The sequence below is a fragment of the Phyllobates terribilis genome, unplaced genomic scaffold (assembly GCF_046119375.1).
Source record: "Phyllobates terribilis strain yellow unplaced genomic scaffold, ASM4611937v1 Scaffold_2__4_contigs__length_985480577, whole genome shotgun sequence".
In the NCBI taxonomy this organism is placed as follows: domain Eukaryota; kingdom Metazoa; phylum Chordata; class Amphibia; order Anura; family Dendrobatidae; genus Phyllobates; species Phyllobates terribilis.
The window spans coordinates 669,972,671-669,985,911 of record NW_027362762.1 but is presented as its reverse complement, the minus strand read 5'-3'; the positions used below and the strand labels follow the sequence as shown (position 1 = coordinate 669,985,911).

The following is a 13,241-nucleotide window of genomic DNA, read 5'->3' as shown; positions in this document are numbered from 1 at the left end:
TCTCTCACGGCAGCGGGGCTCTCAGCAACACAGCCGCACGGTGACAAAATGCTATTAACCTGCAGATTGGCCCCATATATGCAGGTTAGTAGCTTTATTTTACATGACAGGTTCTTTTTAAATACACAAATGTTAAAAAGAGACAAAGATAAAAAAATTTAAACGAATTCATACTTGAAACATTGACACTAGTGGAATCCTTTATCAAAACACAATAACCTCATTTCACAAATAAAGCATAGCCTTCATTTATTTTACTATCATTAAAAATGAAAGCTGATCTTTAACTTAATAACTTCATAATAGTCCACTTACTCATCTTTAATATTGTTTTCTCCCCTCAGATATCTGATAATTGATATATGATGGATCCTCGAGTCCTTCTTAAAGCTTCAGGCTTTCTCTTCTTGATGGTTATCGGCATACCAGGGAATGTCTTCATCCTAATTCAATTTATTTGCCTGAAGATCATAGAAAAGAAGCTTCTTCCAGCAAATATCATGCTTGTCGTTTTGGCTCTGGCAAATCTTCTTGTTCTCTTTTCTCGAGTTTTACCTCAGTCTTTGGAGGCAATTGGACTGAGTAATTTACTTAGCGATACAGAGTGCATGCTGATTATATACACTTACAGAGTGAGCAGAGCCATGTGTATCGCCATCACTAGCATGCTAAGTTGTCACCAGTGCATTCTTATTGCCCCAAACTCTAGAGGGTGGTTTTTCCTGAAGCAAAAGGTTTCACAAAACATGTCTATCCTCATATCCACTGTATGGCTTATTATTCTCATAATGTACCCATACAGCATGTCCATATCACGAGCCAAAGGGAATTTCACAACCTCTCCATTCACACTTCATGTGGTGTTTTGCAATATAGATTTTAAAAATTACTTCTCCTATATCCTAAACGGGGCTTTTATGGCCTCGAGAGATTTCATTTTTGTGGGGCTAATGACATTGGCGAGTGGCTACATAGTATACCTATTGATAAACCATGAGAGGACTGTAAGAGAAATTAGGAGCTTAGACAAAAGGAAAAGAAAATCAGTGGAATACAAAGCTTCAAGAGCAGTCATCGTACTTGTCGTATTATATGTTGTCCTTTTTGGCCTGGATAACTCCATGTGGATTTATACACTGACTATGTCTAATGTAAGTCCTGAAATGAATGATGCCAGGATAATGCTTGCTTGTTCTTATTCTGCCATCAGTCTGTTGGTCATTATTGCTACTAATCAAAAACTGCAACAAAGGGTTAGATGTAGGCCCAAAAATAGAGCAATTCTTTGGACTTCTCAAAATAGCTCAACGGGTGATTTAAAACCATAAACCACAGAACTCTATGGATTATTTAGATTCTATAGCCGTTATGTTCATGAAATGTAGAGTTTTAGCTCATGCTGAAAATAAAATCTAAATTGAGAGTTCTCAGTGGCTGATATATTTTAAATTCTAACTGAACAGATTACAAACAGCTAGCTTTCGATATTACTCAGCTCTCCGTCTCAGGCCTCAGGTGTAAGGAAACTGTGCCTAGGGATGAGACATGACTAGAGATGAGTGAATTTATTTTAGTGGAATTTAATTCTATTTGATGTTTACAAAACTTGTACCTTCCATATTACATATTTTTTTGTAATTCACTCTATTTGAAATCAGCAAAATGGCAATCAGCTGCGGCTACCATTTTGCTATACTGTCGAGGGCCAGCTAAAAGTCAATAAACAAAAAAGCTATTACCCACCTCAACGATCATCTGTCCTGGCAACCCTGCTGCCCGAAACCCCACTACTGGTTCTTATGGCCTCTTCTTTCCATAGTCATGCGCCAATGTATTCAGACTAAAACAGGACTTCAGACCACAACTAGGCTTCAAAGGTCAATGCGCGTCATAATGTCATGACATCACATAATGCCTTGACCTTTGAGACCTGGTGTTTTTACTTTACAGCAGGCTAAAAATGAGGAGAGAGAATGAGCACTACAAATTTGCAAACCATGTGGCAAGATAATTGAATGTAATAAATGAAAAGAAAGAAACACATAAATTGGAGTCTGCACATACACAAAGAAACAAAAATACATTTTTTTTTATTGAATAGCTTCTGACACATACATATGCATATAAAATTATTTAAAAACTCCATAAATATACCTATAATTATGGGGAAACCCAAAGCAAGGTATGCACAATGCAAATAGGGATTCAAAAAAGCAAACAATACCATATAATAAATGAATGAAACAAATACTTTAGTGCAAACAGAAGAGAGCAAGTAGCCACTGGGATAAAGCGACCCTCACTTGTGAAAAGGATAACTTAAAGTCACAAGGTTTTGGAGGTCACTGCACGTAATAACCTCTAAGGTCTAGTGTCTTCACTGTAGCACTGGATTTCTGGCTGCATACTGGCCTTTTGGACAGTAAATCTTCTTTTAGAGTGAAGACACTGTCATGTGACTGCAGAAAGAAGAGGTCCTGAGGACTGAATAGGTGGTCAGCCGACACCAAATGCAGCTGGTGAGTGATGAGGTGAGTATTAAGAGTTATTTTAATTGTGTACATGTTACTTCTATGATGCTCAGGAGTCAGGAAAGACAACATAATAGTGTATATTTAATTTGCTAAGAGTAACTTTGCTGCTACTTAAATTTCCTGGTAAAATCTGCGCGATTTGACAAATTAAAATTTTGTTAGATCCACTCATCTTTAGACCTGAGTAGTCTCAAAAGCTTGCTATTTGTTATCACTAGTGTTGAGCGATACCTTCCGATATCGGGAAATATCGGATCGGATTGGATCGGACCGATACCGAAAAAGTATCGGATATCGCCGATTCTGATACCGGAAACCAATGCAAGTCAATGGGACATAAATATCGGAATTAAAATAAACCCTTTCTTTCCTTGTAGGTTATTTCTACATGAAGGAAAACAACTAAGAATAATGTAGAATGTATTGGGGGAGGTGGGGGAGACAATAAAGGCATAGAGGTTTAGCCCAGTCAAATGGAATAGCAGGAATTAATATTTTTTTATTATGTTCTGAGTTACGGAAATATTAACTATGTTAAGTATTTTTATATTTTGTCAGATATTTATGTTTCACTACTTCCATGCTCTTCACCTTCTTTTTTACTTCTCCCACACTTTCTCCTTCATCATCCTCAGCATCTTTTTCATCCACTTCTTCTTCACCTTCTTCTTCTTCACCTTCTTCGTATTATTCTTTTTTTTACATTCTTCATATTCTACTTCTTCATCTTCTTCATATTCTTCTTCTTCATCATATTCTTATTTGTGACAGGCATTCCTGTAGTTGTTATCTATAAAAGGTTGGACATTACACCTTTCGTTCTGCCCGTCACAAAAGATTTACAACAGGATTTGTCCGCGTTCAGTTTGGCCTGCAGCAGCAGGTCTTTTCCAGGGGCACCACGAGGAGGAACGGACTCACCCCCATACACTGCTTAGTCATCTTCTGCTTATAATTTAGATATTATCTTTTGCTCTGATTTTTAGTCTTATGCTTAATGTTCTTCCGCTTTTTGTTCTGCAGCTTCTTGTATTTCTGCTTCTTGGTTTTCTGTCTCTTGTTTTTCTGTATCTTGGTGCTTGTCTTCTCTTCTTTGTCTTCTTGGTCAACTTCTTCAGGGTCATCTTCTTGGTCTTCTTCGGGGTGGTCTTCAGGGTCGTCGTCTTCGGGGGTCCTCGTCTTCGGGGTCCTCGTCTTCTTCGGGTTGGTCTTCTGGGTCCTCGTCTTCGGGGTCCTCGTCTTCTTCGGGGTGGTCTTCAGGGTCCTCGTCTTCTTCGGGGTGGTCTTCAGGGTCCTCGTCTTCTTCGGGGTGGTCTTCAGGGTCCTCGTCTTCAGGGTCATTGTCTTCGGGGTCCTCGTCTTCTTAGGGTTGGTCTTCAGGGTCCTCGTCTTCAGGGTCCTCGTCAGGGAGATCCAGAGTGATTACCAAGAACCAGTTCAAAAAGCTTGAACTTGGAAATGTAGCAGAAGGTACAAGAAAGCTGAGGAACTACCGAGGACCAGCTGACGGTACTGGAACCCGGATGGATAGCAGAAGGTACAAGAGCCAATGGAACTACCGAGGACCAGCTGATGTTACTGGAACTCGGTTACTAAGCAGGAGGTACCTGTGCCAGAAAGCACTACCAAGGACCAGCAGACGTTGGTGGAACTTGGATACCGAGAAGGAGGCACCTAATCCAAAGGCACTGCCGAGAACCAGCTGACGGTACTGGAACCCGGATGGGTAGCAGAAGGTACAAGAGCCAATGGAACTACCGAGGACCAGCTGATGTTACTGGAACCCGGATGGGTAGCAGAAGGTACAAGAGCCAATGGAACTACCGAGGACCAGCTGATGTTACTGGAACTCGGTTACTAAGCAGGAGGTACCTGTGCCAGAAAGCACTACCAAGGACCAGCAGACGTTGGTGGAACTTGGATACCGAGAAGGAGGCACCTAATCCAAAGGCACTGCCGAGAACCAGCTGACGGTACTGGAACCCGGATGGGTAGCAGAAGGTACCCATGTAAAAAAAAAGTTCAAGGCCGCGAGCCGGCCGCAGTTACCAAAACCCACAGTCCTACAGAGGGTGCTTGTCCTATTGGCACTATGGAACCAGCCTTCATTGCCAGATCCCGCAGCCCACATAGGAGTCACCTAAACTGCAGGCACCATAGAGTCGGCTAACCCGACCGCAACACGACAGGACAACGCATTGGAGGCAAAGTGACGTTGACACTACCCGGAAACAGCTGGCGTGCTGGAACCAGGCTGGGCAGGAGGGAGTACCCGTGCCAAAGACACTGCCGAGAACCAGCTGACGGTACTGGAACCCGGATGGGTAGCAGAAGATACAAGAGCCAATGGAACTACCGAGGACCAGCTGACGGTACTGGAACCCGGATGGGTAGCAGAAGGTACAAGAGCCAATGGAACTACCGAGGACCAGCTGATGTTACTGGAACTCGGTTACTAAGCAGGAGGTACCTGTGCCAGAAAGCACTACCAAGGACCAGCAGATGTTGGTGGAACTTGGATACCGAGAAGGAGGCACCTAATCCAAAGGCACTGCCGAGAACCAGCTGACGGTACTGGAACCCGGATGGGTAGCAGAAGGTACCCATGTAAAAAAAAAGTTCAAGGCCGCGAGCCGGCCGCAGTTACCAAAACCCACAGTCCTACAGAGGGTGCTTGTCCTATTGGCACTATGGAACCAGCCTTCATTGCCAGATCCCGCAGCCCACATAGGAGTCACCTAAACTGCAGGCACCATAGAGTCGGCTAACCCGACCGCAACACGACAGGACAACGCATTGGAGGCAAAGTGACGTTGACACTACCCGGAAACAGCTGGCGTGCTGGAACCAGGCTGGGCAGGAGGGAGTACCCGTGCCAAAGACACTGCCGAGAACCAGCTGACGGTACTGGAACCCGGATGGGTAGCAGAAGATACAAGAGCAAATGGAACTACCGAGGACCAGCTGACGGTACTGGAACCCGGATGGGTAGCAGAAGGTACAAGAGCCAATGGAACTACCGAGGACCAGCTGATGTTACTGGAACTCGGTTACTAAGCAGGAGGTACCTGTGCCAGAAAGCACTACCAAGGACCAGCAGACGTTGGTGGAACTTGGATACCGAGAAGGAGGCACCTAATCCAAAGGCACTGCCGAGAACCAGCTGACGGTACTGGAACCCGGATGGGTAGCAGAAGATACAAGAGCAAATGGAACTACCGAGGACCAGCTGACGGTACTGGAACCCGGATGGGTAGCAGAAGATACAAGAGCAAATGGAACTACCGAGGACCAGCTGACGGTACTGGAACCCGGATGGGTAGCAGAAGGTACAAGAGCCAATGGAACTACCGAGGACCAGCTGATGTTACTGGAACTCGGTTACTAAGCAGGAGGTACCTGTGCCAGAAAGCACTACCAAGGACCAGCAGACGTTGGTGGAACTTGGATACCGAGAAGGAGGCACCTAATCCAAAGGCACTGCCGAGAACCAGCTGACGGTACTGGAACCCGGATGGGTAGCAGAAGGTACCCATGTAAAAAAAAAGTTCAAGGCCGCGAGCCGGCCGCAGTTACCAAAACCCACAGTCCTACAGAGGGTGCTTGTCCTATTGGCACTATGGAACCAGCCTTCATTGCCAGATCCCGCAGCCCACATAGGAGTCACCTAAACTGCAGGCACCATAGAGTCGGCTAACCCGACCGCAACACGACAGGACAACGCATTGGAGGCAAAGTGACGTTGACACTACCCGGAAACAGCTGGCGTGCTGGAACCAGGCTGGGCAGGAGGGAGTACCCGTGCCAAAGACACTGCCGAGAACCAGCTGACGGTACTGGAACCCGGATGGGTAGCAGAAGGTACAAGAGCCAATGGAACTGCTGAGAACCAGCTGGCGGTGCTGGAGCCCAGGGTAAATACTAAAAACAGAAGAGCCAGAGGTGTATTTGGAGGAGGTTTTAAATCCGTACTACAGTGGATGTGGACAAAGCAGGAGAATTTGCCGGACACACAGCTGGGGATCAGCTGACGTTACTGAATCCCAATAACACTGGAGCAAGCGTTGACTGTGCAGACGGCACTTCTGAGCAGCAACTAGCGGTATTGGAGCCCAGGGTAAATACTAAAAACGGAGGAGCCAGAGGTGTAATTGGAGCAAGTTTTAAATAAGTAGCACAGTGAATATGGACAGAGCAGGAGAAATTGCCGTGAACACAGCAGGGGAACAGCTGACGTTACCGAACCCCAATAACACCGCAGCAAGTGTTGACTGTGCAGACGGCACTTCCGAGCGCCAACTGGCGGTGCTGGAGCCCAGGGATAAGAATGAAAACAGAGGAGCCAGAGGTGTAATTGGAGCAACTTTAAAATCTGTAGTAGTGAGAATGTGGACAGAGCAGGAGAAATTGCCGTCCGCACAGCAGGGGAACAGCTGACGTTACTGAACCCCAATAACATGGTAGCAAGTGTTGACTGTGCAGACAGCACTTCCGAGCGCCAACTGGCGGTGCTGGAGCCCAGGGATAAGAATGAAAACAGAGGAGCCAGAGGTGTAATTGGAGCAACTTTAAAATCTGTAGTAGTGAGAATGTGGACAGAGCAGGAGAAATTGCCGTCCGCACAGCAGGGGAACAGCTGACGTTACTGAACCCCAATAACACGGCAGCAAGTGTTGACTGTGCAGACGGCACTTCCGAGCGCCAACTGGCGGTGCTGGAGCCCAGGGATAAGAATGAAAACAGAGGAGCCAGAGGTGTAATTCGAGCAACTTTAAAATGTGTAGTACAGTGGATTTGGACAAAGCAGGAGAAATTGCCGTCCGCACAGCAGGAGAACAGCTGACGTTACTGAACCCCAATAACATGGTAGCAAGTGTTGACTGTGCAGACAGCACTTCCGAGCGCCAACTGGCGGTGCTGGAGCCCAGGGATAAGAATGAAAACAGAGGAGCCAGAGGTGTAATTCGAGCAACTTTAAAATCTGTAGTAGTGAGAATGTGGACAGAGCAGGAGAAATTGCCGTCCGCACAGCAGGGGAACAGCTGACGTTACTGAACCCCAATAACACGGCAGCAAGTGTTGACTGTGCAGACAGCACTTCCGAGCGCCAACTGGCGGTGTTGGAGCCCAGGGTAAATACTAAAAACGGAGGAGCCAGAGGTGTAATTGGAGCAAGTTTTAAATAAGTAGCACAGTGAATATGGACAGAGCAGGAGAAATTGCCGTGAACACAGCAGGGGAACAGCTGACGTTACTGAACCCCAATAACATGGTAGCAAGTGTTGACTGTGCAGACGGCACTTCCGAGCGCCAACTGGCGGTGCTGGAGCCCAGGGATAAGAATGAAAACAGAGGAGCCAGAGGTGTAATTCGAGCAACTTTAAAATGTGTAGTACAGTGGATTTGGACAAAGCAGGAGAAATTGCCGTCCGCACAGCAGGAGAACAGCTGACGTTACTGAACCCCAATAACATGGTAGCAAGTGTTGACTGTGCAGACAGCACTTCCGAGCGCCAACTGGCGGTGCTGGAGCCCAGGGATAAGAATGAAAACAGAGGAGCCAGAGGTGTAATTCGAGCAACTTTAAAATGTGTAGTACAGTGGATTTGGACAAAGCAGGAGAAATTGCCGTCCGCACAGCAGGAGAACAGCTGACGTTACTGAACCCCAATAACACGGCAGCAAGTGTTGACTGTGCAGACGGCACTTCCGTGCGCCAACTGGCGGTGTTGGAGCTCAGGGATAATACTGAAAACAGAGGAGCCAGAGGTGTAATTGGAGCAACTTTAAAATCTGTAGTAGTGAGAATGTGGACAGAGCAGGAGAAATTGCCGTCCGCACAGCAGGGGAACAGCTGACGTTACTGAACCCCAATAACATGGTAGCAAGTGTTGACTGTGCAGACAGCACTTCCGAGCGCCAACTGGCGGTGCTGGAGCCCAGGGATAAGAATGAAAACAGAGGAGCCAGAGGAGTAATTGGAGCAACTTTAAAATGTGTAGTACAGTGGATGTGGACAAATCAGGAGAAATTGCCGTCCGCACAGCAGGAGAACAGCTGACGTTACTGAACCCCAATAACACGGCAGCAAGTGTTGACTGTGCAGACGGCACTTCCGAGCGCCAACTGGCGGTGCTGGAGCCCAGGGATAAGAATGAAAACAGAGGAGCCAGAGGTGTAATTGGAGCAACTTTAAAATCTGTAGTAGTGAGAATGTGGACAGAGCAGGAGAAATTGCCGTCCGCACAGCAGGGGAACAGCTGACGTTACTGAACCCCAATAACATGGTAGCAAGTGTTGACTGTGCAGACAGCACTTCCGAGCGCCAACTGGCGGTGCTGGAGCCCAGGGATAAGAATGAAAACAGAGGAGCCAGAGGTGTAATTGGAGCAACTTTAAAATCTGTAGTAGTGAGAATGTGGACAGAGCAGGAGAAATTGCCGTCCGCACAGCAGGGGAACAGCTGACGTTACTGAACCCCAATAACACGGCAGCAAGTGTTGACTGTGCAGACGGCACTTCCGAGCGCCAACTGGCGGTGCTGGAGCCCAGGGATAAGAATGAAAACAGAGGAGCCAGAGGTGTAATTCGAGCAACTTTAAAATGTGTAGTACAGTGGATTTGGACAAAGCAGGAGAAATTGCCGTCCGCACAGCAGGAGAACAGCTGACGTTACTGAACCCCAATAACACGGCAGCAAGTGTTGACTGTGCAGACGGCACTTCCGTGCGCCAACTGGCGGTGTTGGAGCTCAGGGATAATACTGAAAACAGAGGAGCCAGAGGTGTAATTGGAGCAACTTTAAAATCTGTAGTAGTGAGAATGTGGACAGAGCAGGAGAAATTGCCGTCCGCACAGCAGGGGAACAGCTGACGTTACTGAACCCCAATAACATGGTAGCAAGTGTTGACTGTGCAGACAGCACTTCCGAGCGCCAACTGGCGGTGCTGGAGCCCAGGGATAAGAATGAAAACAGAGGAGCCAGAGGTGTAATTGGAGCAACTTTAAAATCTGTAGTAGTGAGAATGTGGACAGAGCAGGAGAAATTGCCGTCCGCACAGCAGGGGAACAGCTGACGTTACTGAACCCCAATAACACGGCAGCAAGTGTTGACTGTGCAGACGGCACTTCCGAGCGCCAACTGGCGGTGCTGGAGCCCAGGGATAAGAATGAAAACAGAGGAGCCAGAGGTGTAATTCGAGCAACTTTAAAATGTGTAGTACAGTGGATTTGGACAAAGCAGGAGAAATTGCCGTCCGCACAGCAGGAGAACAGCTGATGTTACTGAACCCCAATAACATGGTAGCAAGTGTTGACTGTGCAGACAGCACTTCCGAGCGCCAACTGGCGGTGCTGGAGCCCAGGGATAAGAATGAAAACAGAGGAGCCAGAGGTGTAATTCGAGCAACTTTAAAATCTGTAGTAGTGAGAATGTGGACAGAGCAGGAGAAATTGCCGTCCGCACAGCAGGGGAACAGCTGACGTTACTGAACCCCAATAACACGGCAGCAAGTGTTGACTGTGCAGACAGCACTTCCGAGCGCCAACTGGCGGTGTTGGAGCCCAGGGTAAATACTAAAAACGGAGGAGCCAGAGGTGTAATTGGAGCAAGTTTTAAATAAGTAGCACAGTGAATATGGACAGAGCAGGAGAAATTGCCGTGAACACAGCAGGGGAACAGCTGACGTTACTGAACCCCAATAACATGGTAGCAAGTGTTGACTGTGCAGACGGCACTTCCGAGCGCCAACTGGCGGTGCTGGAGCCCAGGGATAAGAATGAAAACAGAGGAGCCAGAGGTGTAATTCGAGCAACTTTAAAATGTGTAGTACAGTGGATGTGGACAAAGCAGGAGAAATTGCCGTCCGCACAGCAGGAGAACAGCTGACGTTACTGAACCCCAATAACATGGTAGCAAGTGTTGACTGTGCAGACAGCACTTCCGAGCGCCAACTGGCGGTGCTGGAGCCCAGGGATAAGAATGAAAACAGAGGAGCCAGAGGTGTAATTCGAGCAACTTTAAAATGTGTAGTACAGTGGATTTGGACAAAGCAGGAGAAATTGCCGTCCGCACAGCAGGAGAACAGCTGACGTTACTGAACCCCAATAACACGGCAGCAAGTGTTGACTGTGCAGACGGCACTTCCGTGCGCCAACTGGCGGTGTTGGAGCTCAGGGATAATACTGAAAACAGAGGAGCCAGAGGTGTAATTGGAGCAACTTTAAAATCTGTAGTAGTGAGAATGTGGACAGAGCAGGAGAAATTGCCGTCCGCACAGCAGGGGAACAGCTGACGTTACTGAACCCCAATAACATGGTAGCAAGTGTTGACTGTGCAGACAGCACTTCCGAGCGCCAACTGGCGGTGCTGGAGCCCAGGGATAAGAATGAAAACAGAGGAGCCAGAGGAGTAATTGGAGCAACTTTAAAATGTGTAGTACAGTGGATGTGGACAAATCAGGAGAAATTGCCGTCCGCACAGCAGGAGAACAGCTGACGTTACTGAACCCCAATAACACGGCAGCAAGTGTTGACTGTGCAGACGGCACTTCCGAGCGCCAACTGGCGGTGCTGGAGCCCAGGGATAAGAATGAAAACAGAGGAGCCAGAGGTGTAATTGGAGCAACTTTAAAATCTGTAGTAGTGAGAATGTGGACAGAGCAGGAGAAATTGCCGTCCGCACAGCAGGGGAACAGCTGACGTTACTGAACCCCAATAACATGGTAGCAAGTGTTGACTGTGCAGACAGCACTTCCGAGCGCCAACTGGCGGTGCTGGAGCCCAGGGATAAGAATGAAAACAGAGGAGCCAGAGGTGTAATTGGAGCAACTTTAAAATCTGTAGTAGTGAGAATGTGGACAGAGCAGGAGAAATTGCCGTCCGCACAGCAGGGGAACAGCTGACGTTACTGAACCCCAATAACACGGCAGCAAGTGTTGACTGTGCAGACGGCACTTCCGAGCGCCAACTGGCGGTGCTGGAGCCCAGGGATAAGAATGAAAACAGAGGAGCCAGAGGTGTAATTCGAGCAACTTTAAAATGTGTAGTACAGTGGATTTGGACAAAGCAGGAGAAATTGCCGTCCGCACAGCAGGAGAACAGCTGACGTTACTGAACCCCAATAACACGGCAGCAAGTGTTGACTGTGCAGACGGCACTTCCGTGCGCCAACTGGCGGTGTTGGAGCTCAGGGATAATACTGAAAACAGAGGAGCCAGAGGTGTAATTGGAGCAACTTTAAAATCTGTAGTAGTGAGAATGTGGACAGAGCAGGAGAAATTGCCGTCCGCACAGCAGGGGAACAGCTGACGTTACTGAACCCCAATAACATGGTAGCAAGTGTTGACTGTGCAGACAGCACTTCCGAGCGCCAACTGGCGGTGCTGGAGCCCAGGGATAAGAATGAAAACAGAGGAGCCAGAGGTGTAATTGGAGCAACTTTAAAATCTGTAGTAGTGAGAATGTGGACAGAGCAGGAGAAATTGCCGTCCGCACAGCAGGGGAACAGCTGACGTTACTGAACCCCAATAACACGGCAGCAAGTGTTGACTGTGCAGACGGCACTTCCGAGCGCCAACTGGCGGTGCTGGAGCCCAGGGATAAGAATGAAAACAGAGGAGCCAGAGGTGTAATTCGAGCAACTTTAAAATGTGTAGTACAGTGGATTTGGACAAAGCAGGAGAAATTGCCGTCCGCACAGCAGGAGAACAGCTGATGTTACTGAACCCCAATAACATGGTAGCAAGTGTTGACTGTGCAGACAGCACTTCCGAGCGCCAACTGGCGGTGCTGGAGCCCAGGGATAAGAATGAAAACAGAGGAGCCAGAGGTGTAATTCGAGCAACTTTAAAATCTGTAGTAGTGAGAATGTGGACAGAGCAGGAGAAATTGCCGTCCGCACAGCAGGGGAACAGCTGACGTTACTGAACCCCAATAACACGGCAGCAAGTGTTGACTGTGCAGACAGCACTTCCGAGCGCCAACTGGCGGTGTTGGAGCCCAGGGTAAATACTAAAAACGGAGGAGCCAGAGGTGTAATTGGAGCAAGTTTTAAATAAGTAGCACAGTGAATATGGACAGAGCAGGAGAAATTGCCGTGAACACAGCAGGGGAACAGCTGACGTTACTGAACCCCAATAACATGGTAGCAAGTGTTGACTGTGCAGACGGCACTTCCGAGCGCCAACTGGCGGTGCTGGAGCCCAGGGATAAGAATGAAAACAGAGGAGCCAGAGGTGTAATTCGAGCAACTTTAAAATGTGTAGTACAGTGGATGTGGACAAAGCAGGAGAAATTGCCGTCCGCACAGCAGGAGAACAGCTGACGTTACTGAACCCCAATAACATGGTAGCAAGTGTTGACTGTGCAGACAGCACTTCCGAGCGCCAACTGGCGGTGCTGGAGCCCAGGGATAAGAATGAAAACAGAGGAGCCAGAGGTGTAATTCGAGCAACTTTAAAATCTGTAGTAGTGAGAATGTGGACAGAGCAGGAGAAATTGCCGTCCGCACAGCAGGGGAACAGCTGACGTTACTGAACCCCAATAACACGGCAGCAAGTGTTGACTGTGCAGACGGCACTTCTGAGCGCCAACTGGCGGTGCTGGAGCCCAGGGATAAGAATGAAAACAGAGGAGCCAGAGGTGTAATTCGAGCAACTTTAAAATGTGTAGTACAGTGGATTTGGACAAAGCAGGAGAAATTGCCGT

At 47.8% G+C, this 13,241-nt stretch overlaps 1 protein-coding gene across 1 annotated transcript; it reads left to right on the top strand.

Moving 5' to 3' along the window:
* Positions 1-365: 365 nt before the first annotated feature.
* Positions 366-1,844, top strand: LOC141246975 (olfactory receptor class A-like protein 1). Its single transcript, XM_073669181.1, has 2 exons — positions 366-1,253; positions 1,659-1,844. Exons 1-2 carry the CDS (start codon positions 366-368, stop codon positions 1,842-1,844), a joined length of 1,074 nt encoding a protein of 357 aa, XP_073525282.1.
* Positions 1,845-13,241: the final 11,397 nt, after the last annotated feature.